Below are 25,890 nucleotides of genomic sequence, written 5' to 3'. Positions count from 1 at the left end.
TTATTATTACTGTGCCCCCCTGTAGCACATCTGCCTCGCTCTTTTTTCCCAACTCCGTGAGTCTGTGAGTCTGTCTTCCCTTTCAGAAGAGGAGATAATTACAGGGATCACAGTGAGAGGCGTGAGAGAGACTCGATGACACACTGGAATCCTCCAACATAACTTTCTCTCTCTTTGTGTGTGTGTGTGTGTGTGTGAGATTGCAGTGTGGACATGTGGTTTGTGTGTGTGCACATGTGTATGTTGCTGAGGTGTAGAGTTACCCGACCGTTGTTAGATTGACAGGACAAAAGTCACATCATCCACCCAACACTTTGACCCAACGCCACGACACACTGTCACTTCATCGCCTCCGCCCAAACCCTCCCACTCACCTTTACATACGCTCCCCTCCTTTCATGTCTGAAGAAACCATTATCTCTCTGCTCCCTCTTTCTGCACAGTCAGCGTGGTTGCTTATTTTCTTTTTTTAATGATCCATTCTGATCTAAATTGTTTTCACTTGTGCGTTTATGACTTGAGAACACTTAAAAAACAACTCTAGCTTGTATAATAAAAAATAAATAAATATGAAACTGTGAAAGATTATCCAGGCAAAACCTTATTTTTCTCCAGTTCTCAAGTCCTAAACACAGGAGAGAAAACATTTTAGATCACCAGAAAAAACTCATCCACGAGTAAGGCTTAATAGTAACCTTGTGGAGAAGCAAAGTTTTTTTTTTTTATTTTTATAAGCAATACATTGCAATATCTGCATAACTGTGGATGAAAACAGATCTGGTCATTTTTACCAGTCGAGTTCTTCACAAATCAGTGTTGTACAATTGTCTTGCAGAAATGTTCACTTCATAAAATTGTTGTCATTTTCCAAGTAAGTTATAATCAACTGAAGTTAAAAAGACAAAAAGATTCCGAATGTGAGCACAAACATGTACAAATGTGAGATCAATAAAAGGTGTTAAAGAGTTTAAAATCAGAAATGATCAGAAATGTTAGTCGTCAAGACTCTTAGAGCGACTCACGTATTTTCATCTTGCATGAACTGGATATAACAAGTGCATTTACAACAAATTCAACACCAATATCAGCCAATAACTGTGAATCCATAAAGCCTCATATTAAGCAATTACAGGCTGGTACCTGTCTGGTGATAATACCTATCAGGATCACACAGAGCGTTTTTATATTGTCAGCTCCCACAAGAATTAATTAAAGTAATCACTCAACAAACATGTCATTTTAAAAGCTTCATTGATGATTCTAGGGCTGCAACTAATGTAGTGTCACACACCTCAAATGTCTCAAATGTTCAAAACCCAAACGCATTCTGTTGACTGTCATATGACACAGAAATCTCATGAGAGAAGCTGAAACTTCGACCATACATTTAATCAAGGAACTGTTGCAGCTCTCGCCAGTTCAGGTCAAACCAATGAGGAGTGCACTTTGAAAGATCTTTTCACAAATGACCTGCCCAGACTGATTGATGAGATCTGAACCAGACAGCACTGAATCTAAATCAGTGTTCTCCTTTCATGTGGCTTCGGCACAACTCACTGTCTAGACCCAGGTCAGATAAAAGTCCCCAGTAAACTAAAGTCTGAGGGGAATGAATGAATCTGCTGGGATCAGTCCAGCCTCGCTGTGTGGTTGATGACATCACGCCGCTGATCCGTTCTGATCTGCTCTCAGGCAGGAAACAGTGCTGGCGTTGTGTCCCGGCCTCTGATGTGTGATTAGTGGCTGAGTCATTAGCAGAGTAATGCTCAGGCTGTCATTAGTTACACCATAGCCTTACTGTAATGTGTAGGAGTTTTATCTTTATGAGTGCAGAGCTGCGGCCTTTATGTTCAGGAGGAGGCGGACTGGGGGAAATGGGAACGCCGGTAGGGCGATGGGTGGGCAGGGTTGGAGCAGGGTGGGTGGCTTGTATTGGGAGACTGTGGGGGGTCTGTTTGTGTACAGATGTAAGTTCTAATCCCCATTTTCCCTTCTTGTTTTGTTGTCTCTTTAGTTCATGGATCATCCCTGTCTCTGGTCTCCAGCACGTCTTCAATTTACTCCACAGTAAGTACACAAAACATCAAAAGTTAATTCAGGCTGGATATCACATGAATTCTCTTCGGATCCTTGTGTTCATGATACAGTACAGAAGCATTTGTTATACACACTTATTGTACATTTTCTCTCACCCTTACACAGCTGCTCCACCAGAGAGCACTGACAGTTGTATCCGTCAACTGTGAAATATCGCGCTCAGGACAAATCTCAGTCGCAACCCTTTAATTACCAATTTTAAGGGATCAAAATGTTTCTCAGGTCTCTGCGGTGGCCCGCTGAGTAGGGTACATGCCATGCAGACACATTGTCAGCTCAGTTCTGGCCAAATCCCTGTTTCATCTGTTATTCTGCGCTGTAAACTGTGTGATAAAGGCCAAAAAACAAACATTAAGAATGTTTATGGGATTTCCCACATTTAGGAAAGCATTAGTATGAGCTTTATTAGTCGACTCTGAGAGAAAAAAAAAAAAACATGGATCTGGATAATTATTGCTGAGAAAACAACCCTATAAAATTGCTGTGTAATAAACAGTATTTGCTTCTCTGCCATCTAAATTGGTGCATATTATTTGAGTAAGTCTTTGCAAAGCAGCTCAAAAAATTCAAGTTGAAACAAGAGCAGCTGGTGTGTGCCTTTTGCCTGTGGATTTATCAATATCGCGCGTGTTGGCAAATACATTGTTACACATTTACCCTCTAATCCATCCAGAGATCTGACTCAAACACCCTGTGAGAAAAAGCTCTGGCAGCGGTTACACAAATGCACTGGGACAGCCCACATGTATACACAATGGCCAATCAGAGCCCAGTCTTCACGGTGTAGCTCCTCCTCCCTTTGTGGGCAGGTTTACTCACCTGGGCAGGTGTAAGCAGAGAAACTCTCAGACAGCAGACACCAGCTCGGCACTGGCTGGTGGCTTGAGGGTGAGAGTCACAGGTTTGAATTCAGAGGGGGGAAGAGAGTGGAGGCAAAATGATGGCGACTTTATCCCTGACGGGCACCGTCACGTCCTGGCAGCAAACGGTAGGGATGAGTAGGACTGTACTTCAGGAGAACCTCATGAACCTTGTTTTGTTTTTTTTGTTTTTTTTAATCAAATATAAAATTACACAGAAGATTCCACACCCACATCATGAAAAACTATTTCACTGCTGCTAATTAAGTACATTTTACTCAACTTGGTTTTCTTCCAAATCGTTTTCTTCTGTTAATTTCAAGTCATTTCTAGTCTTTCCACCAAACTAGCATGTAAAACTTTTGTTCTGCTGCCAAGATGTTGAAAGCTCATGGGATTGTTTTTGTTTGAGCTGGTCCAGGATTTTGCATCAGAGTGAGATCTCTGTGTTTTGTCTGCGTTTCCAAGACAGACAGGCTGCAGCGTTTGTGTATCTAGGATCAGCCGGTCATGTGTGTGTGACTGACAGCTCTGTTTGGGCGTATAGACCACGTATGGACAGATGCCACTTTGTAAACCATTTACTCATGGCACAGAACACGTGTATGTACGCACCGCTGTACATGCACAGACACATTAGGCTGCTGAAACCTGTTTTAGTGTTTAGTAGTTGGACGGTGGAACCACATGGAAAATCATTTATTATTAGCCGCTCTGCTTTGTTGCTTCTGTCACAGTGCAACCGCAGCGTCCAGGCCTCCCACAAGCCCTAATCCTGAGAGATTATTCATTTTGATTAACACCCCTCGAGCCCTCGAGTCCAGGAAGACGGCACAGTCAAATGTTTTTGAGTAACAGAAATGTTAAGAAACTTTTTAATCTGCTTTGGAATGCATGTAACATTGGATGCATTAATTCAGGGGCAAATGCAGAAGTTTATAGTGAAAATGTTGCAGAAATATCCTGGAAATGCAACCAAATCCAAACACTTGGTCGCGGTCCATGGAACTAATATACCTCCAAGTTTGGTTTAAATCCCATTGCAAGTTTTTGAGATAAGAAGCACGACCAAGAGCAATACCACATTAAAGAGTGTGTAGCTGAAACTAATGGATGGCCTTCAAGGTATCACATGTTTGTTTAATAAAATCAACCCATCAGCTCTCATCTGACGATGATTTTACATCCTGGGACAACGGCCAGTTTTTCAGGGCTTTGAGAGTAGCCTGCGGGATATCTGGATAACTGATATCATCATCAAGAATTCCTCGGTCATTGTTTCTACTCCAGTTGGCAACTTGAGACACCAGAGTGGATGCAGGACGACATTTCAGCCGACGTCGGTGGACAGATATCTGCTTATGATACTTTTTTAAAAGCTGATCAAAACATTAATCATTGTCAGAAGATTCTGGACAATGCGTTCCTCCTTCTCTCTCCTGCCCTCCACATGGACTGTTTACCTGCATGGAACCAAAACTCGCTCAAACATGATTGGTCACTACTACTAAGTGGAAACCAAAATGCTTCCGATACCAAAATCGTGTCACTTGTTTACAGGCTCTGCATTCATACGCAGACATCTGTATTTAGAGATGACTTTCAACTGATTTCGACAGGTTATGTTGAGATTTTGTGGAAAATTAAAATGATGTACGTAAAAGGCTGTGAGCTGCAAATGAGCCAAGTTGAGTCTGTAAATCAGCTGCAGTCACTTAACCAATCACTTCAGACTAGCTCCAAAAACATTTCTAGTCATGTTAAGAAAAAAAAAACCTCTCCAGAAGTATTTTCAGTGCAGCCTGTTTATATGTAAATGTGGGTGTTGCATGTTTCACTGTTTTGGTGAAGCGCAGCAGCAACGGCAGGGTGTGTAGTGTTCGTGCGAGCGATTGTTTTGCCTGCCCTTGCTCTGTAAGTATTTTCTGACCTGTCTTTCCTTACTATTGTTCAATGTGCTCCATATGGAGACAATGGAGCTCTCACTTTCACACACACACACACACACACATAGATACACGCACACAGAAGTACACGAACGCGCGCACACACACACATACATACACACACACAAAGACATCTTATATGCCTTCGGGAGGATATCTCTGCTTTCCAGACATATTACACCAGACAATCTCCTCCACAGTTTATAAAGCACGTCACCTCAGAGCTAATAAATCAAACCGGAGTCGGGACATGTGTGCAGTGCACGTTCTGACCTTCGGCAGCTGGAACCGCTCTTCTTTTTTTATTAAAGCATGTCAGATTTCAGTCGGTACGTCCTCTAATGATTTTCTCTTCTTCTGATGTTTGTTTTGACAGAATGAGGAGAAGTCTCAGTCGGAGGTAAGCTTCATCCCCGCCCACAGCGCCTCTGTCCCGTGTTTTCTCCGCTCTTTAACTTTCTGTGTGCAGTGGTGGAACTTGTTGGAACATGGGGCGTTTTCACAGTCGTGTCTAGTTACACATGTAACTGTATTGTTAGTGACCCTGTAACAAGCTCTTGTTCCTCTCCGAACACCCGTGTACACCTGTATGTGCTCTTTTATGCATCCGCTGCGTTTCATCTCTTAACCCTGAATATATCAGTGCTCTGATCTGGGAGCCTCCCACATTTGTGGCTACAGTTCAGTTTTTTTTCTGCATCTGGATGCATGTGTATGTATGTGTGTGCGTTTGGCGTTGCATGCTTTTATGGAGCCGGTATGTACGCTCTTTGTATTGGTGCTTTTTGATGTCGTTCATTTTGACGTCCTCAGATCCGCAAGCTGCGCAGGGAGCTGGACGCTTCCCAGGAAAAGGTTTCCGCCCTGACGACACAGCTGAGTGCCAATGTAAGGACAAGCATGCAAACTGCTGAATATATGTACATGTATACTGCATCCTGCCAGTGTTTTATCAAGCCACAAAAAATAGATTCAGGTGTGTATTATGGACCAAATAACAGACAGGTTGCAGGTGGTTTGGGTATTTGACCAAAGTATTGGACAAGTGAAAATCTTAAGATAAAAATGTTCTTACACTTCATCTTACAATACTTCTAATCAAACTGAATCCCCAAATGTTCATCTCATGGTAGCACTAGAGCAAACGTCAGATCATCAAAGTTAGTACTGTGTTAAGTTGGTTTCATCCTATAAATGAAAATGAACTTGAAAATTCAAGTGATCAATATGCCATGACTAGAAGACTAAAATATATGTAGTTTCCAACAGACAAATTCAACTAAAAAAAAAAAACAACTGTAAATTTGGCTCTCTTTCTTCTGCAAGCACGCAAACATTTCCCAAACACACGCAAGTGCATTTCGTGATATTCATCAAATGCTGAGCAGATAGCTCCCACTGAGCACTTTACTCCAGGAAGGTGTAATTTTACATCTGGCAGAACCATCAGAAAGATCTCTTGAAGCGTCTCCAGACACGATCCTTTCTGCCCCCCCGCCGTCTGTATTGCACAAGTCTCGCCACGCTCCGCTTGTAATCTGCTGCCTGAGTCAGTGCACGCTGGTGGTTCGACTGTGGATTAGAGATATGGAGGGAAGGCAAAGGTGTTAGATTACAGCAGGGAGTCAAGTCTCAGCACACTGCCGACGGACTGTCCCAGATGTGGACTGAAGATTTACGGCTAATGACGCCTCAATACAGGAAGGCGTGTCGCAGGTGTTGACAGAAAAACACAGACAACAAACAGTTGGTAGTGGGTGGGGGGGTCGTGAAGGGGGATGTAGGATGAGGGAGGGGTCTTGTTCCAATATTTGATTACACAGCGCAGGCGGATGATGAATTATCTGAGCACACCTTGAAGCCCTCAAGGCCGAGAATTCAAGAACATCTTTTGCTCAAATAGTCACGACTTGAATCACATGTCAGTCAACACTTCACTCGGCTCTCGCACGCGCTTCCTGCGGGCATCTGCAGATCATTTATACGTGTAAGGTCTTAAGCCCAATGCAGTGATGGATGACCGAGCTCACCTTTGTTCATCTGATGTCTGAATACCAGCACACAAAAGTTCAGCTTTTAGAGGTGTATTTTATGTGTATACTTTCAATATTTTAATAATTTAATTATCATCAGTATCTTCTTTTGACACATGATGCTTAGCTTTTAGGTCCACATCCTCCTTTAAAATATTCAGATTGTTTCACTTCACCCAGTTCCGCCCACCCAGTCTGAAGATTCACTGGAAAGCCAGGACCTTTTGGACTGTGTTGGGCCTGTGCATGAATGAACGGGTATAAGCTGTTTTTGGAAAAGATGAGGTAACAGTCTGGCTTCAGTGATGTGTCTGTAGTGTGGGAACATGTCATAAGATGACCTACAGGGGATAATCATTTATCACAGGGAGTTCTTATTTTGTTTGATTAGTTGGATTTGGTTCTGATTTTGTTCTGAAGATTGCGTGACCAGTGTCATAATGGGTTTCAGCCCCAAGGCTCAAGCACTTTTCTCAGATCCAGTGGTTGGAGGACGGTTTTAACTTCAGTCATGTCAGTGTTTGTTAGCCAGTCATCTGATATCCAAGCTATTAGTGAAATGTGGCTGAATTGTGGTGGACAGATCTTTTTTTTCTAGGACAGCTGATTTGCTTTTTGGATTGCAGAATTTGCATTTAGCCACAATTCTCTTGACACTTCATATTCTTGTTTGGAATTCTGACAGCTCTAACAAACTTGAAACGTTGGTGGTATTTTATTAGCAATCCAGCCTGGAAGACGAACTTTCCCAAGGCTGAGGATCGAGTTCTGTGTTTAAAACTTCTGAGCTCTACAGAGTTCTCGGTTTGCACTTTCCTGTTTCAGTTTATTTTCCGACAGTTGCACAACTTGTTTGTTTCTCCTGCAGGCTCACCTGGTGGCAGCGTTTGAACAGAGTCTGGGCAACATGACCATTAGACTGAAGAGTCTCACCTTGACGGCAGAGCAGAAGGTTAATACAGCTCCTTGCTTTATGACAGACTGTCTGTATACCGATTAAAGTACACATTCAGAGTCACTGCCGCTGGTTCATTGGTTTGATCCTCCCGTCATCGTCTCTGTGTAGGACTCTGAGCTGAATGAGCTGAGGAAGACCATCGAGCTGCTGAAGAAGCAGAATGCTGTGGCTCAAGCTGCCATCAACGGAGTCATCAACACACCCGAGCTCACGCCTAAAGGTGAACGGACAGGTACAGGCATCTATTTAATAACTTAATAACAAAAATGTCAAAATTGGCGCCAGATTTCTGCTGTCAAAAGCAAATCTCCATCATGTCAGAAGTGGAAAGGACTGGAATGGATGAAATTTGTTGAAAGACTAATGTATGACAAACATCTACGTGTCGCCCCTCAGCTGGCAGCAACGGCAGTCAACAGCATCAGCAGCAGAATCAGCAGCCAGACCTGCGCATCAGGAGGCAGCACTCCTCTGACAGCGTCAGCAGCATCACCAGCGCAACGAGCCACTCCAGTGTAGGCTCCAACATGGACGCCGACGCAAAAAACAAGAAGAAGAACAAGAAGAACTGGGTAAGAATCCGATTTGATACGTGACGAGTGACAAACAAGCAGGCAGCCAGGAGCCACGGTGGTTTGTTTTTGTCTTTGTCTCTTTGTACATTTTCACGTGTGTGCTGGTGTCACATTTTTGGGTTTCTCCCCTTCAGGCATCTTTCACTGGGGAGAAGGTGAATACACTTCAGATGTTCATAGGCAGTTCTGTTGAGTAGCAAGTAATAATTGATTTTGCAGTTTGCAAGTAAGAAAAAAGAAATCACATATTTTGGTTTAAACTGGGCTGAATTTGGTTGTAGTAATTGCCTGTAAATCACCAAATCAATGCTTGTGAGGTCATATATAGAGCATGTAGAACTACCCGTCTAGTGTCTAATCCTCATCCTTGCATTCTTTGATTCACAATTTTCCTTATTTGCTGTCTAAAGACTTTTTTGTGCACCGGAGGACACATCAGCGACGACGACGTACGCAACTCTTTAACCTCTCCGTCGTCTCGTAGAGTGAGCGATGTTGTGTTAGCCGCCCGTGGTTGACAGGATCTGATCCTGATGTTGATTTTTAGGGGCAGAGCGGTGTGGTGTCTTGTGGTAGCCGTTAAAAGACATGAGCTTGCGTCGAGTTTCCTGCTCTAGGTCACAGTGATAATAAACGACCCCCCCCGGTGTGTGTGTGTGTGTGTGGATGTGTTTCCAGCTGTCACAGTTTGTGTAGATGGGACCCCACAGGAGGCTCCTCCACGCAGGTGCTCGTATGGTGTGTGTGTGTGAAGTGGAGTGTATAGGGGCTGTGTGTGTTAGAGAGTATATAATGGATCATGAAAGACCCCCTGTTTCCCGGTGGTTGTGTTTAAGCATTAGTTGCAGCTGCCTGGGAGTAAAATAAAATCCGCTTCAGTCCTGTAGGGGCCTCTAGTTGCATATGTCCTTCCATAACACATTAACACACCCAAACCCATATGAACATGTGCTGTTTTGTCTCTCTGTCTTCCTTTGCTTCGCTTCAATGTGGCAGGTCTATGAGGTAAGAATGGTATGCTGTGTGAACTGAAAGAAACAAAGCTGCCTAACACCTGCACTTTTTCTAGGTTACTCACCTCTGACCACCTCCTGCCCTCTGCTGCTACCGTAGTGCCTGTCCTCTCCTTTTTATTACTGCTTCTGCCTGAAAACTGCTTTTATGACACTTGAGTCAGCTCTTGAAAGGAAAAATCCACCTGAAAATACTTAGACATTGTCAGAAAAGGGGTATTAGTGATTTGGTGTAACTGGCCAAACACGACAGAACAGACAGAAAGTAAAACAATGTCTTGATGTCCCTGAAAATCAAATTATTTGTAAAGTCGCATGTTAACTTTAACTGAAAGAATGTTATAAAGGACGAAAGATTTTAAAGCAGGCGCAGAGATCCATTTCCATCCCCCTTAAGAAGAAAACAGTAAGAATGCACCAAAGCAACAGCTTTCAAAACTAAAGTAGAAGCAAACCATCTCAGTCGAGGGGACGTGGGTTCCCAAAAATATGTGAATGACAATTATTATTATGAATTGAACGTCATGGAATTATAATGGTAACAGCGTGAAGTATTTGAAGGTGGATTTCTCAGTCAAACTCAAATAATATGAGGAAATCAAACAGATTATACGTCGTTTTTGTTTCTTATGGATTTTCATAAGAAATTATAGATTTTTTTTTTACAGGAGCAGCTTAAAAAACATTTTGGTTTTAGCAAGTCTAAAGAAAAATGAAGAAAATGATAATTATGTTTCCAATTTGCATCAGAGTCCATCTAAGTAAGACTAGGAAAATGAAAAATGGTTCAACTAGTGAGTGATTCCAGTGCAAATTATACACGAAATCTGGTTTTCTGTGTAAAAAAAATCCATATTGAATTCTGTCTCCTAAAGAATTCTCATCATGCTGCTCCCTGAGAAAATGTCACCTTTACATTGAGAGAGATACTAATATATTAATGATACATATATGAATATAAATTAAACAAAAACAGTGAGGCCTGAGTGTAAACACTCGCTATACACTCAACCTTTCTCTGGAACACACACAATGTAAACATATTACACACACTGAGTTTGAATTCAGAGCTGAGCTCAAGTCATAAAACAGTCACAATTCCCTTTCTGCCTCTTACTCACTTTTTTTCCTCACTATTTCCTCCACTTTCCCCAGCGCACTCCTCTTCCTCCTCCTCCTCCTTCAGCTGTGTTTTTGGGAGTGTGCCCCTCGTCTGCTCACCGTCTCTCTCCATGTTTTTTCTCTGTTGTCCACCTGCAGCTGCGAAGCTCCTTCAAGCAAGCGTTCAGCAAGAAGAAATCTCCCAAATCGGCCTCCTCTCATTCAGACATCGAGGAGATGACGGACTCGTCGCTGCCATCCTCCCCTAAACTGCCCCACAACGGCACCGGAGCCTCCAGCCACATGCTCAGGAACACACACTCCAACTCGCTGTACGTAGGCCTCATCATTGGAACTGTGCAAACAGAGCAGAAGGGAAAAGTATCAAACTCTGCTTAAATCACAGTTTATCATATCACTAAACCATGTTGCTTGTGTGTGTGTGTGTATGTGTGTGTGTGTGTGTGTGTGTGTGTGTGTGTGTGTGTGTGTGTGTGTGTGTGTGTGTGTACAGATTGTCTGAGTGTTTGGACAGCGAGGCGGAGATGGTGATGCAGCTGCGCAGCGAGCTCAGAGAGAAGGAGATGAAACTGACGGATATCCGCCTGGAGGCTCTCAGCTCCGCCCATCAGCTGGATCAGCTACGAGAGGCCATGAACCGCATGCAGGTCTGCACACGAACATACACACAAACACACACTTACAAAATAAACATTAGAGGAAATAACGTCACATTAAAAGGCAAATCAGAACGCATTTAAATACTTCACATTAGTTGTATATAATATAAGTTCCAAATTACTTAGAATTATTCTTAAAGCTATTTTTTGTCAGCTGACTTTGTTTGTGTCTGTGCTGGCAGCTGGAGATCGAGAAGCTGAAGGCAGAGAACGATCGTCTGAAGGTGGAGAATCAGGGCAGCAGGATGGGCTCCCAGGCCTCCATCTCATCCTCTCCTCCCCCTCACACACACAGCCAGGCCCAAGGAACCGGGCCGGGGCTCCCCCAGCACAGCCTCAACCTCACCACCAGCGAGTCCACCAGCCTAGGTAAGACAGAGCTGATGTCATGTGGCCTACACAGTTCCTGGTAGATCTATACCAGATACAGAATAGGCAACAACAACAGTATGTTTTTACAATTGTTTATTGTCGGGTAATTTCAGCTTCAAGACAATTTTTGGGTCAGTTTGGACCAAATAAAATAATAATTTCCTCCACTAAACAGACACTGAATTTACATGTGTTAAGCAGCTTTCTTACTGAAAACATGTAGAAACCTTGTCTGACTTTGCTCCGCCTACCCGTCAGACATGCTGCTGGACGACACCGGTGGCGAGGGAGGGATGAGGAAGGAGGGGCGACACGTGAAGATGGTCGTCAGCCTGGACGAGGACAGCAAGTGGGGAGAGGTGAGACCTGCTGTGAAAATCTAGCTCAGACCCAAAAATTGTAGACCTCCTGGCAGCTAAAATCAAGCATGTTTTTTTTTTTTCCATCGCAGGAGGGCCGTCCTCGCCATTTTCTGATTGGTTGCATCGGTGTGAGCGGTAAAACCAAGTGGGACGTCCTGGATGGAGTGGTCCGACGACTTTTCAAGGTAAACATTAACAGGGATGAACAGAATACTGTATCAGGAACTCTGGCATCATTTTGTTTGGATAAAGTTTGACTTTTACGTTTTTTGAGTTTAAATGACTTCTAAGATCGGTGATCATTTAGGTCAAGTATAATAGCTGGTATCCCTTTACGAATCATCCTCTAAGTGCAGAGACTTTGTGTCTGACAGGAATACATCACCCATGTGGACCCCATGAGCCAGCTGGGCCTGAGCTCAGACAGCGTGGAGGGATACAAAATCGGAGAAATCCACCGGCCCAGCAGCGCCAGCGCAGCTCTTACACCGGAGCTGCTGCCCTGTGGCTACCTGGTGGGAGACAGCAACACCATCAACATCCAACTGAAAGGTGCCAGCACTACAAATATCATTTATTTAACATCTATCTTTTACAGCGTAAAGACTGTCAAAAAGTCATCATTAAAAGTGGTTTAAACCGTTTCAATAAAGCTTGTGCAGCTTGCTTATACTTATATATCCTGACGTGTGTGTGTGTGTGTGTGTGTGTGTGTGTGTGTGTGTGTGTGTGTGCCCAGGTGTGAGCAGTGAGAACGTGGACTCCCTCGTTTTCGACACCCTGATCCCGAAGCCGATGCTGCAGCGCTACGTCTCCCTGCTGAAGGAGCACAGGCGCGTCATCTTGTCCGGCCCCAGCGGGACAGGAAAGACCTACCTGGCCAATCAGTTGTCTCGACACCTGCTGCTGCTGGAGGGCCGACCTCTGACACCGCACGCCATCGTCACTTTCAACGTGGACCACAAGTCCAGCAAGGTACATAACACAGTTTGAATGGTTTGTGAATCCAGCTCTGGATTTTTTTTAGGTCAGAAAGTTTTTGTATATATATCCAATAAAAAATTACTAATGGTCACCCGATATAAAACGCTGCTTTCTGTCTCTGTAGGAGTTGCGTCAGTACCTGTCAGGTCTGGCTGAGCAGTGCAGCAGTGTCCCGGGGGTAGACAGCCCTCTAGTGGTCATCCTGGACAACCTGCACCACGTCAGCTCCCTGGGAGAGATCTTTAATGGTGTCTTCAACTGCAACTACCAGCACTGGTCAGTTGAATAAATAATTTTTTTAAATGTCTCACTTTAACTTTTCAACTCAAAATAGGGCTCTCAGAGTAAGACCATCTCATTCCTTCTACTTTAACGCTGCATGTCCTGTTTCTCTCTCTCTCTTCAGCCCCTACATTATCGGTACCATGAGCCAAGCCACATCATCTGCCCCCAACCTGCAGCTTCACCACAACTTCAGGTACACTGCTGTTGATAAGTTGAAAGATTTCCAACACATTTTTTTTTTCCACTGGAATGATGTTCATCTAAGTCCTGATACACCTGTATGTTCTCTGATCAGATGGGTGCTGTGTGCCAACCACATGGAGCCAGTGAAAGGCTTCCTCGGTCGCTATCTGAGGAGGAAGCTGATCGAGACTGAGATCGGCAGCCGAACGCGTAACATGGAGCTGGTGAAGATCATTGACTGGATCCCACGGGTTTGGCACCACCTCAACCGCTTCCTGGAAATGCACAGCTCCTCTGATGTCACCATCGGTAAGAGAACAATGTAGACTTGAAGACTGATCTTTTAAGATATGTCATACGTGTAAACGTGTAAAATAAATAAATAAATAAATAAATAAATAAATAAATCATGGTCTTACCTGTCTTCTCCTGTGGCTTGTAGGACCTCGTCTCTTCTTGTCCTGTCCCATGGACGTGGAGGGATCCAGGGTTTGGTTCACTGACCTCTGGAACTACTCCATCATCCCTTACATGTTGGAGGCTGTACGAGAGGGACTTCAGGTAACAAACCCAGTTATATTGAGATCTCAAAAACCTTCCACTTGCACCGAATGAAAATTAAATTTATGGAGTGAGAGAGCAAGTTATTAGATTGTTCTATGCAGCACATGTGTAGGATTGTAACATTTTTAGCTGCAACAGTAAAATGTGTTAATGAAGAGACTTGGTTCAAAGTTCTGAGGGGATGTTTGAGGGATCCGTCTCCATGAAGTGTAGTGAGTGTAATTATAGAATCGTTCAGATTTGCCCTCTCAGAGGACCAGGCTTATGTTCATCAACGTGAAATGGATTCAATTTGTACTCTCAATCTGCGTGTAATTAGCATCTGATTTAATTAGGCAGCAGCTAATTACCAGAATGTAACCTCTGAGTGGGAGTGAAGGGGAGCTGGAACGACAGAGCCGAGGCAAATTTGTCTCTCGGCAACATAGAAGAGAAACCACGTCGTCGGGCTGAAATGGCGGCAAAATTAGCGCCTACATGCAGCATTTCATTAAACACTGATAAGCTCACTCGCATTTGAGTTGATGATTTAAATGCCGATGTCTGGAACTTAAACACGTTTCATAGAATCACACCAGACGAGACAAAGATTAAGTGCAAAAATATGATAAATTAAAGAGTGATGAGGGCAGGAATAGTACCTTTTCCCACTGAAGACAAAGGCCATGTAGGGTTTTTTTTCCCATTTTGAAAGGGGTTATGAAAACACCTTTTACTGAGGCTGCAACTCCACCAGAAAAAAACTCATCTTAATAATCTTTAGTTCTTAATATGTAATAAACTTTGGACAACAAGCTACCTTTTTACCATACTGTTTTCCTCACAAACCAAACCTCAGTCACAGAAAAACAGCTCCCTCGGGCCACTCGTGTCCCAGTCCGAAACGCTAAACATGCCTCAGAGCATCTTCCAGCATGTTTCATTGATACATTCTCTGTCTCTCTGTAGTTGTACGGTCGCAGGGCAGCGTGGGAGGACCCTGCTGCCTGGGTGATTGACACCTACCCATGGTCAGCCACCCCTACTCCAGCTGAATGGCCCCCGCTGCTGCAGCTCCGCCCTGAGGACGTCGGTTTCGATGGCTACTCTGCCCCGAGAGAAGGAGTCAGGAAAGAGCCGACACAGAGCGACAGTGACGCAGACCCACTGGTGAGCCAGAACACACATGAAGAAGACCAGGCTTTATACCTGTTGCTAAGCATCTTTTTTTTTTTTTTTTTAAATTGACAGTTAAATCGACATTGATATCAAAATCATCGTCCTATAGCTCCCTCAGCTTGCTAGCTTGCTACAGAGCTTGAACGTTAGTAATTTGTGTAGTCTTTAAAGGGTACAGGTTATTTTAAAGTTCAGACTGACACTTGTTTCTGCCAACAGATGAACATGCTGATGCGTCTAAAGGAGGCAGCGACATCGTCGAGCCCGCAGAGCTACGACAGCGACTCCAACAGCAACAGCCACCAGGACGACATCCTGGACTCGTCGCTGGAGTCGACCTTGTGATGTCATTAAAAAGCATCGCGGGGATCGGTTTTGCAGGAGGAACTTTTTTATAAGAACTGTTCTCACCCTGAGAACTTCTTGTTGAGAGTATAATTTCATGCCACAAAAATCCAGCCACCTTAATTTGGGTGCAGGTAACCCAAATATTTAAAAAGAAGAAAAAAAAAAAAAAGAAGTTCAAATCGCATTTCAGAAAACGGGCAGCAAAAGTTTCTACTGCACTGCACTACACTGCGCTGCACTGTTTTTATTTTTATTTTTTTTGTTTGTTGTTTTTCACCGCTGTGGCCAGTGGCTCCTCTGTCAGGAGCCTGACATCTACTTCAGACGGACAGAATAAAAGCACACAGCCTGTCACTGTTGCTGGGGCGTCATCCTCACCATCATCACCAGCCATCAGCATCCTTGAACACCAGCCAGGAGTCCTCCACCGAGCTGCAGCTGCAGAGTCGGCTCCAGCCCGTCAGGCTCATCACACTCCAGCTGGGCAGGACCAGCTGCAGCGCACCTGAGCTGCCTGCAGATGGCGATACAGCCCTTCATCTCAAGAGCATCAGAGACTCGCGAGTTACCGACTGCTGAAAAGAGAGGAGCCTGCTGCTGGTTGGATGGATGTACGAACAGCCAGCAGCCTTCTGCTCTCCCTCCTCCTCTAGGGCTGAAGTTGCCTGTGTGATTGCTGGAGGGTAAATCGAGCCAAAGTGAATGTTAAGACAGCGTGTTTGCTCTCCCTTGTCAGAAACTCCTCAGACAGATCGTTCATTTTACATCCCAAACTCCAGACACAAGCCCCTGTGACACAGCCAGTTCAAGGCGAGAATGTAGCGCCGGTCTACCTACCCGATGTGAGTAAAAAAGATGGGACACAGAGTCGTCACATTAGACGGTGATGATTCGGTGTAAAAGAGCAAAGCCGCATTATGAGGGAGCTTTGCTCATAAGGGGTTCTGTGTGATTTGATTCAACTCTAAGCTATATCAGAGTCACATTTTTTAGCTAAACAAAAAAAAGTAACTTTAGTTTGCATTCAAAACGAGAATTTTTTAAATGCAAATCCATGATATCACACTGTAGCAACGTTCTAACACCAGCATCACAATGTCAGCGTCTGGGGAAGAAAATCTCAAAAAAAACAGGGCTTGTTTCTAGATAACCAAAACCTTCTTGCATCAGCGATGATTGTGGTGAGAATTTTTGGTTGATTTGAATCAAGCGTATCTCCTTACTTGACTCTCCATATCTTTTAATCATCCTGCCTCACTGCTGAGAAACTGTTGTTCTACCAGAAAGAAGTCTCTTTTGAAATGGAGCAAAACAACATGTGTGTCCACACACACCCGTCAGACAAAAAACAAAACACTTTCAGGAGGAACAGGCGCTTACTTGAAAGTCAACATTCACCATGGCTGGATTTATCCTTTTTAACGTTTACTGTGTTTTGAGATAATGTCCTTATTTGTGTCGTGACTCGTCACATTATTTCACAGTTAACGCCTCAACCACTTCTAAGTTCTCGCTCGATGTATCCATGCACATTGGCCTGAACAGGCTGTTGTAGCACGAATCTCTTTTGGTGCTGGACCGAACTCTAACAAACAATGCCTTACTCTTTTCTAAAAGACTATATGTGCATTAGCTGATTTCTTTATTTGTCTAAATGGCTGTAAACTTTAACAGGGCTCCCGAGTCGACCCTCTCCTCGGGGGAGTGACGTCGACTTCTCATCATATCAGACACCAATGCCGTGGAATCGTGAATGAGAAGCAGCACTCTGGGTTTCAGAGTTAAAGGCGTGTGCATGTGTGACCCGGCGCTGTGAAGCTGGTGTAAATACTCGGACCACTAGCGAGGAAAGATGAAATTATATAGATGTGTTTCGGTGCTTGAAATCAGAACGTCTTTGCAGGTTGACTGGATGAGGGAAGTCTAGGAAGATGCGATTTTATACCTCATCCCCATCCTTTCTGACTGTACTGTCGCCATGCTCACAGTCTGTTCCGATTACGTGATCGGCGATGAACAAATGTCACGATAAAACCTGTCGAACTAATTAAGCGACGACTAAGTGTATATGCTGCTTTGTTTATAGTGATATAATTAATCTGAGGTTAAAGGTATAAAGGTACTTGTGGTTGAATGGTGACATAAAAAACGGTTTGACATCATTTCTGTGGCTTAAAAAAATAAAGAATATTGTACTTTCTTTCTTTACTTTAAAACCTCCCAGCCTTGTCCTCTGGGAAGGGGCAGGGGGAGCGTTCAGAGGCGGGGGTCATGCATCGCTTTCGGTGTTTTTTGTCATTGATCCTATGCAACATTCATCCAGATCTCCAAAAGCTGAATGTGAGTTTGTCTCTCCCCCCCCCCGCCATGAGACGTACAGCATGAAACCAGATTTGTGAAGACTTTTTGGATTTGTCGCCCACGTTCTTTGTCCACATGTGTGTCTGTGTATTTTATAGAGGCTCTCCTGCTACGGTCCTTGTAAGCACAAAGAGACTGATTCTCTGCTCGTCTCGTGTCAACGCCTGCTCCGAGAGGTGTGGATGTTGTCGAAAAAAAGCATTTTGACCAGTCTGTCAGTTTTATCACTCACAAACTCAATGAATGTTTAGCCTTCTTTGCTATGTACATTTTTTTTTTTTATATGTAACATAACTTTGTAAATAGTTGATTATCTCGCAGCATTTTGATGACTTCTTTTCTAGCTGATTTGTAACAGTACTTGAAAAAAGGAGTATTTTGTGTACAGTCTCTTTACATCAGAGCGGGTCGGTGCTGTTTGTCATCGCCGGTCTGCCGAGGGCTCGGAGAATTAAATCTATCACTGTACTAGTCTTAAGTTATTGTGATTCAATAAAATTAATGATTATTTATGATTGAACTTTGTGGAAAAAATGTTCTTTTTTTTTAATTGAAACACGCACACACACGTGACTTGTAATTGTTTACAATTTTATTTGGTATTTGTACAAAAAGTGTGAAATAAACATATATACAGCACACAATGCAACATACTTAAACACATCCATATAAATTATTAACGAAATAGCTACATTTTTTTTTCAATAAACAACTCTATTCAAGGTGAAAGTAACTCAATAATCTTGGCATAAAATTTCCATACAAAATTGTACAAAATACTGTACAATTGAACAAAGCTGTGCAAAACAGCAAACTGTGTCTCAGAAGCCGATCCTGTACAGTGCGCATGCGCTGGTGAAACACACTCGAGTGAAACTTTTTGTTTGTTTTTTTGAACATTTATGGGCTCTTTCTTTGTCTCAGGGCGGCAGCTCCTTACAAATGTGGTCACAGTCTCATATGAAAACAAAAACACGGGTTATATCTCTAATTTGCTTTTTGTCAGAAAATAAATTAAGATACTGTTATTTCTTCTTCGTCTGACTCTGAGAAGTCCGAGTGCTTGCTGGAAAGAGATGGAGAGGAGATGCTGGAGCCTGCCGCCCTCATCCTCTCTCTTCTGAACTCCTCCTCCTCATCCTCCTCTTCGTCGGCCGAGGACTTCTTGCCCACGTCGCTCAGGTCCGGGTGCGGGTTGGCTTTGGTGGGCAGCGTCTGCTCGCGGCAGCCGCCGGACGACAGCAGCTCGCGTTCCTTAGAGTTCCTCCACTTCATCCGCCGGTTCTGGAACCAGATTTTCACCTGTGGACAGGAAAAAAAGAGATCGGTGAGTGAGAAAAGGGGGTCGCAACGTGGTCTTCGCGCGCAAATGACGCACGGCGCATGTTTTAAGCACATGTTAAAGTTTTTTTGTTTATTTTGTTTGTTTGTTTGTTTTTACCTGTGAGTCCTTGAGGCCCAGTTTGGAGGCCAGTTTCTTCCTGTCGGGCTTGCTGATGTATTTCTGCTTCTGGAACATTTTCTCCAAGGCTTTGCGCTGCACGTCGGAGAACACCGCCCTCCTCAGCATCCCTCTGCGGGGTTTCCCTCTGGCGGCCAGGGGCCACGAAAACGTCCCGGGGATGGGAACGACTGATGAGGATGCTAAAATAACAAAACAAACAGAAGACAACCTGTTAGATTTCTTTTCTGTGACACATCTCAGAACGCATATAGGCAGAGAGGAAATCACTATGACGACACTATGACAAACGTTTCTCTCTGTTAATAAAACCGAACTTAAGACCTCTCGGACATCAGGGAGGCTCCGTATGAATATAATGATTTCTCTTTAAAGCCATACTTTTCAACGAGTTAGTATTGGAAGTGTCCCCCTCCCTCCTTTTTTTTTTTTTTTTTTTTTTGGAGCCGTGCAATACGTCTCCGTTTTGAGTGAAATGGCACGAGGTGACTAATTAGCACATTGGCCGGTCCCCAACCGCATTGGTATGGTAAAGAGGTAGCATATCCTTTAAGGAACCCTGTGAGGGCGGATAGAAGAGTTAATAAACCGTGAACGGTAATTGTGTAGTAATGAACTAACGCAGAAAAGACTCTGGACAGGCGGCGAAGGCCATATATTATCGCAACAAAGGGAGATTTACACTTTCAAACTAAACACAACTGCATACCAGAATACTGATGCCCGGTGTTGGGGGGGGGGGGACTTTTTTTTTTTTTTTTTCCTTCCCCTTCGTGCCTTCAAATCATTTTCATTAAATGAACACGAAAAGCTATTCAAGGCCCCGGAGTTGTTTTGTTGAGGCATTCAGCTGAGCCCATGAAAAGACTCCATCTCCATTATGATTTGCCTGAATTGAAAGCACGGACTAGCTACTTTATAGACTTTTCTAAGAGATTATTCTTTATCTCAAGTCGTTGATTGGCCCGCTCGGAGAATAGAGGAACGTTTAGGGGCACACAGAGAGTGAGGATCGGAGGTCAGTGGTAACCTATCCTATGAGCCGTGCGGCACGAAGGGGAGAAACTTTTTTTTTTTTTTTTTAAATCCCCAGCTGACACATTTTGGATGCAGTTGGGACTTTAAAAAAAAAAAAAGAAAAGAAAGAAAAGCTCCCTGTACTTCAACATCCCTCCGCGCAGGACGCTTCTTCTCCGCGCCGACTGGACGTCCGCCGGACTGTAGCTGCCCTGTGGCCGCAGCAGAATCAGGAACAACACCGCGCTATGTGGTCTTGTGAGAATATTGAAAACTCTCAATAGCGCCTAATAGGGAAATTAGTGCATGACTGGTTCACGCCTTTGGCCCCCCCTTGGTAAAAGTCACTCTCCGGGGTGTGTGGGTGGTTCGCCCGGTGGGAGCTGACCAGAATTGGTCACGGTGCTGAGGGCTTTGTTGCCCGCCACAGCGGCCCGGTGGCCCCCCGGGCTCTGTGGGAAAACGCGGGGCGAGGGAAATGCCAAAACGCCCCCCAATGGGAAGCGAGGGAGGGAGGGAGGGGGACTATAACTCGCCACCCCGCCTCAAATTTAGAGCGTGACGATTTGGGATAATTGGTTAATTAGGGGGTGGGTGGGTGGGACCGGGCAGGGGCCAGAGCCAGCGGTCCCCATTAATAAGACAGTGATTTCTTCTTTTCTGGTTAAGTAAAAAAAAAAAAAAAAATCTGCGACAGGGGCTGACACTGTTTTACATTTAAATGCAATTAGTAGGTGACAGAAATCCAAAGGCTAACGAGGGGACAATCTGCAGCCCAAAGGGTGGGTGGATGCGTAAAAAGATGTGCTTACCTGGTAAATAAGGCGTCCTGAATATGGGGTGAAAGGTACCGTCAAAGCAGGGGAAGGGGAAGGTCTTGGAGTGCAGGCTGTGGATCGCGGGGGTTAAGGACGCTGTGGAGGAACATCACACATGTTAAGCATCTTTCCAGAGTGAGAATAATAATAAAAAAAAACGAATCTAAACAAACGTCAGCTTGGACGGGAGGTGGAAACACAGAGGTGGAGTTTGCCTGCTCACCGGTCTTTGGTGAAGGTGCGAGGATGGCGCTCACTCCAAACTTGAGAAAAGTTGGGTCCTTGCTGCTCGCCACCGACGTCTTCGGCGAGCACGACTCGCGCGTCATCGCGCGCTCCGGCACGCCGCTGAAGGACACGGTGGCGGTGGCCGTTTGCGGGGAGGCGCTCGACGAAGCGGCAGTCCGGTTAACGAAGGCGGCGGGGTGGCTTATCCGCAGCAGGTCCTCCACTAGAAAGCTGGAGTGCGTCGGGAAGACGGACGGCAGGGTCTGGTGGAGCGGCAGCGAGGCGGCGGGCCGGTACAGCCCCGGGTACAGGGCTGGAGGCGCGAGGACACTTGGGATCATCATGGTCCCGGATTGGAGGAAAAAAAAAAAAACAACAACAAAACAAGAGTGTGAAATGTGAGATACTCCTTGTGGTAGCTGGGAGAGAATCAGTGTGAATGGCTGCTGAACTCCTCTGGTTTCCTCACTCTGGGGAGAGGAGTTTTATAGCGGCCTGCCCCCGCCCGGCCCTCCGCTCAGGGCTGACAGCACCAACAATGGGGCTCAACAAAGTTCTCCACATGGGTCGCTTTCATGCCGCATCCCCCCGGCGCGCTGATTGGCCGGAGGACGCAATTTATGATTGCATTAGACTTCATAAGCAAGCAACACACAATTGTCCCCCGCCACAAAAGAGGCTCGGTCATCAATTTTGCATGTTGACCACTTTCCTTTCAATTTGTTTTGTTTGGCAGAGGCAAGCGGCCTAATTAAAGAGCAATCTTTACGAATCCAGTCATTAAAAGGAGGGGGGGGCTTCTAATGAGCACTTTTTAAAAAGATACATTATTCTCTTCCATTCAGAGTGTTTCTCTGTTATTCGGGATATAAAAATATACTCGTTAAAATGCTAAATTATTCTTTTATTCTATTTTCAGCGCTGCGAAAAATACATTTTCTTTAAACTTTCTAAAACTTTTTTCATTATTTAAACCGTGAAGCATGTTTATGATTTGTGATGCCGGGCTGAATAAATAAAATAAATAAATAAAAAAAATCGGCCAAACTTGATCGAACAACAGATTTATATCATCTTTATTTATCGTTAAATCTACATTAGTCGCAGATGCCGCGCAGCATCTCAAATGTAAATCACTTTTAGGGTTTCATAGGATTCTCAACACTCAATCTGGCCCTCGTCATGGAATAATGTCTTAAACGGATTTCTGCTATCAAAACGCTTTAACAGATGTGTTAAATATCACTCTTTTTGCACAGGCTTCATTCAGAGCGCGGAGCCGCAGCTCAGTGCGCACAGGAGAAGTGTGCGGCCTGAGCCGAGCGCTCATGATCCTGTTAACCATGAACTAACTGTCACCCTCAGCTGCAGAGGAGGCGCCCCTCGGCCTTTCTCTCCTTCCCTCTCTCGCCTTTAAAAAAAAAAAAAAAAAAAAAAAGCCCAGTGGAATAAAAAAAGCTTTATTTCTAAAGACGGTTTTGTTCTGCTATTTTAACCGGCTGAATAAAAGTGCATCTGTGATTTGATTTAAAACGCATTCATATGAGCGGACACTGAGACCCCTTATAAAACTCTTATTAAAGCGACTCGGAGCCTGATAGTCGTGTTCTGTCAGCTTTGCCCCTAAAAGCAGCGCAATGAGGCGCAAATGCATTGCGGGCCCAAAGAACAAAACAGTACGCTTAATTGTTTAAAATAAATGAATAAATAATAAATGAGAATTAAAACAAATAGTCTGATTTAGAATATAAACAAATGTTTATTGATTGTGTGTTTTTTTTAAGCTGTCATTTAGTTTATTTGTGGTAATTCTTTATTTGTATAGTTTTTTTTTTTCGTTTGTGTCTTTTTTGTCATGTTGCCTATGCTCTAGACTTAATGTTTTAATGTAGTCTAAATTTTGGTCTTCAAGTTAATTATTTTACAGACAAATGTTTTACACTTTCAATCTTTTTCCACCTAAAAAAGTCGCGCGTAATATCCAAAAACTGAGGTCTAATGGTGAATCTGCAAAATTGCTTTAAAGTTTGACCCAAATAATATTTACAATACTTATATTTAAACATATATTTTTTGAATTAACATTTTTTATGTTTCAATAGCCGAAATGTCTCATATCAGTAAAAGAACCACAGAAGAAAACGGCTCGGTGTTTATCAAAAAATGTTGCAATAAAACTTGTAATTTATTGAAGATTTATCCGCAGTTCAGTCCACATTATCCGTCTCCTTTATTCAGTCAGGGACATCAGCGGGCTGAAGTGAAGCGGCCCGTCCGGCTCGCGTTATTTGGGATCAGCTCAGATCACGATAAGTGGTTCAACATCAACATAATATAAACCGGCCCACGATCCGATAATTAAAAAGGGAACGCCTCCCGTGAAGTGATCCTTTTGGACAGAGTCAACGCTTTTTTTTCTTTTCTTTTTTTTTTTTTTTAATCAGAGGTGCGTCTGCTTTACGGGCGCAAGGACGCGCAAAACAGGCGTTAAACACGGCGCGCCCGTCAGCGCAGCTACACCTCCGACCAGTAACGAGACCTTCAAAGCCTTTTTATGAGCCCATATTCCTTTACTTAGCGGCCCGAAATCCTCCCTTTGTGAGCGGTAAGCAGATGGTTAGCAGGAAGCATGGGCTGCTCTGGCTGACCGAGACTAATTTCTTACGAGCTTTGCAAGCTTGCCACGTCCCCGCTCCTTTACCAGGCCGAGTAAAAACAGCTGGCCGCGGCTGAATTAAAGCCATTAAAAGCACATCTCTGAAATATTAGCGCCGAGAAACACCTCCTCCTCCTCCTCCTCCTCCTCCTCCTCCTCCACCCTGTTAGAGCCCGCTGAGCCCCCATCACTTCAGTGCTGTTACTGCGGGACCCATAGTAAAGTTTCCATGACATTACTGAGACATGAGGTAGCCTCCATCAGCGGGTCAAACATTATTTATTACACTTTTATTATCGCGTATTTCTTCTCCTGTGTCGGTGGTGCGCATGTGTAGAGTTCAAATGCTTTTTTTAATTAATTAATTAATTTATTTTTACCATTGTGTCGGCTCGCTTGTATTCAAAACGTCATTCATCCATTATTAAATATGGTATTTTAGCGCTGTATATGTGTTTAACATCCATATCGTCGCCCTCTCATTATGTTGACGCTCTCGCGACAGGCTGACGTCCCCCTCGGGATCTCCAACTGATGATTATCACTCATGGCATCGTTATCTACGAGGAGGATTACTCATATCAGTCATTTATGATAGAATATAATAACCCTAAAGGGATTCCCCTGACACTTAAACTCATAATAAATCTTAATTAGTTGATTTTTTTTTTTTTGTTCCAGCTACATTTTGCACGATACAGACTTCAGAATATGATCGGATTATCACACTTTTTCTCCGGCGGAGCCAGTTTACCAAATAGATGAACTTAACCATTGTCTTGGCTCTCTTTCTGCTTCGTTAAGTGAAAGGGGGCTGAGTAAATATGTTACCCATGCATGAGAGGCTCTGTATGGGCCGCGCCATTGTGCCGCGGGTCCGACAGGTGGTTAACTGTTTATTATTCCCTCATTATTTATCGGTGACGTGGACGCACCGAGGAAAAGGGAACTCCCCATCCTTTCACTTCACCGGGGATGAACAGATTGTGCTGACTGGTTGCAGCCTCGTGCATGACACCGGTCACCAGTCCATCCATCTCCGCCCTGCGGCAATTCAGCCCGCATCCAAATCCATCAGGGTTTGGTTAAACGCAAAAAAAAACCGCTTCATTTCAGTTAACACATCCGTCCTGGCGAATTAGCCGGTGTGCTGTTACAGCACGTCCTCTCCCGATGCTGCCGGGCAGTGATGACGACACTGTGATGTTGTGAATGTTGCTACTGGAGGCGCTTCAAGAAAAGTTTAGAGAATAAAGTTAAATCTGAGTGGCAGATGTTTGGTATAATTGGATATGGTATCCCTTTTTTAATGGGGATTTTCTCTGTGATGTGACACAGGTGAGTGTGTGTGTGTGTGTGTGTGTGTGTGTGTGTGTGTGTGTGGGGGGGGGGGGGGGGGGTCAATAATTATTTTAATCAAATCAGGATAAAGTGTTATACATTATTCTACCCAATAATAAACAGGCTTAAGTTTCACTGCAACCATCTCCAATAAACAGGCTGCTTGTATATTGAATGTAATGCTTCATTCAAAATAACCTCAAACTATAAAATAACACTAAAGAAGGACTTATGCAAAATAAAAACATTATTTTTGATGCTCAATGTTGTCGCCGTTATGTCAATTTTTAATAACTGAACTTCAAGTAAAATTAAGTTAGTAGTTTTTATTAAGCATTTCTCAAACTTACTGCTTTTACTCCAAGTTTTCAAATACTTTAGCCACCTATTTCAGACTTGAGCCCAGTGATCCTTTAAAACATCCCAGTCTGCATGAATTTTTAAACGACGCTGAAGTTTATCCTCGCTCATGCCATGAGCTGTTAACC

General features: G+C 43.9%; 2 protein-coding genes across 7 annotated transcripts in view; one reads left to right on the top strand and one right to left on the bottom strand.

Moving 5' to 3' along the window:
• Positions 1-18,400, top strand: part of nav2a (neuron navigator 2a) — a 107,316-nt gene extending 88,916 nt beyond the window's left edge. For all 5 annotated transcript variants that reach the window (XM_037094415.1, XM_037094416.1, XM_037094418.1 and 2 more), the window contains 19 exons: positions 2,015-2,067; positions 5,280-5,303; positions 5,717-5,791; positions 7,805-7,888; positions 8,003-8,126; positions 8,291-8,466; positions 10,743-10,915; positions 11,098-11,251; positions 11,446-11,632; positions 11,894-11,994; positions 12,087-12,182; positions 12,372-12,549; positions 12,737-12,972; positions 13,106-13,257; positions 13,388-13,459; positions 13,562-13,758; positions 13,892-14,010; positions 14,962-15,162; positions 15,391-18,400. In XM_037094415.1, coding sequence (XP_036950310.1) covers positions 2,015-2,067; positions 5,280-5,303; positions 5,717-5,791; positions 7,805-7,888; positions 8,003-8,126; positions 8,291-8,466; positions 10,743-10,915; positions 11,098-11,251; positions 11,446-11,632; positions 11,894-11,994; positions 12,087-12,182; positions 12,372-12,549; positions 12,737-12,972; positions 13,106-13,257; positions 13,388-13,459; positions 13,562-13,758; positions 13,892-14,010; positions 14,962-15,162; positions 15,391-15,516 — 2,528 coding nt within the window. In that variant the 3' untranslated portion in view covers positions 15,517-18,400. The remainder of the gene's footprint in view (positions 1-2,014; positions 2,068-5,279; positions 5,304-5,716; positions 5,792-7,804; positions 7,889-8,002; positions 8,127-8,290; positions 8,467-10,742; positions 10,916-11,097; positions 11,252-11,445; positions 11,633-11,893; positions 11,995-12,086; positions 12,183-12,371; positions 12,550-12,736; positions 12,973-13,105; positions 13,258-13,387; positions 13,460-13,561; positions 13,759-13,891; positions 14,011-14,961; positions 15,163-15,390) is intronic.
• Positions 18,401-18,454: 54 nt separating this feature from the next.
• On the bottom strand, positions 18,455-24,927 carry dbx1a (developing brain homeobox 1a). Of its 2 annotated transcripts, XM_037094414.1 has the most exons (5): positions 24,893-24,927; positions 21,401-21,735; positions 21,172-21,273; positions 19,322-19,524; positions 18,455-19,182 (listed from the first exon to the last, which is right to left on the bottom strand). In XM_037094414.1, the coding sequence occupies exons 1-5, from the start codon at positions 24,898-24,900 to the stop codon at positions 18,895-18,897; spliced, it is 936 nt and encodes a 311-aa protein (XP_036950309.1). In that variant the 5' UTR covers positions 24,901-24,927; the 3' UTR covers positions 18,455-18,894. The 2 variants fall into 2 exon arrangements, with proteins under 2 accessions (XP_036950309.1, XP_036950308.1); XM_037094413.1 differs by lacking the exon at positions 24,893-24,927 and having other exon boundaries at positions 21,401-22,064.
• Positions 24,928-25,890: the final 963 nt, after the last annotated feature.

The sequence above is a fragment of the Acanthopagrus latus genome, chromosome 4, assembly GCF_904848185.1.
Source record: "Acanthopagrus latus isolate v.2019 chromosome 4, fAcaLat1.1, whole genome shotgun sequence".
Classification (NCBI taxonomy): domain Eukaryota; kingdom Metazoa; phylum Chordata; class Actinopteri; order Spariformes; family Sparidae; genus Acanthopagrus; species Acanthopagrus latus.
Note: the sequence above shows the minus strand (reverse complement) of the source record. Positions and strands in the feature narration are given on the sequence as shown.

Coding starts and splice junctions, on each gene's coding strand:
- dbx1a (XM_037094413.1), bottom strand. CDS start 21,749: ATGATGATCCCAAGTGTCCTCGCGCCTCCAGCCCTGTACCCGGGGCTG. Junction 21,274..21,400: donor CGCACCTTCACCAAAGACCG/GTGAGCAGGCAA, acceptor GTTCCTCCACAG/CGTCCTTAACCCCCGCGATC. Junction 19,183..19,321: donor TGGGCCTCAAGGACTCACAG/GTAAAAACAAAC, acceptor TCCTGTCCACAG/GTGAAAATCTGGTTCCAGAA.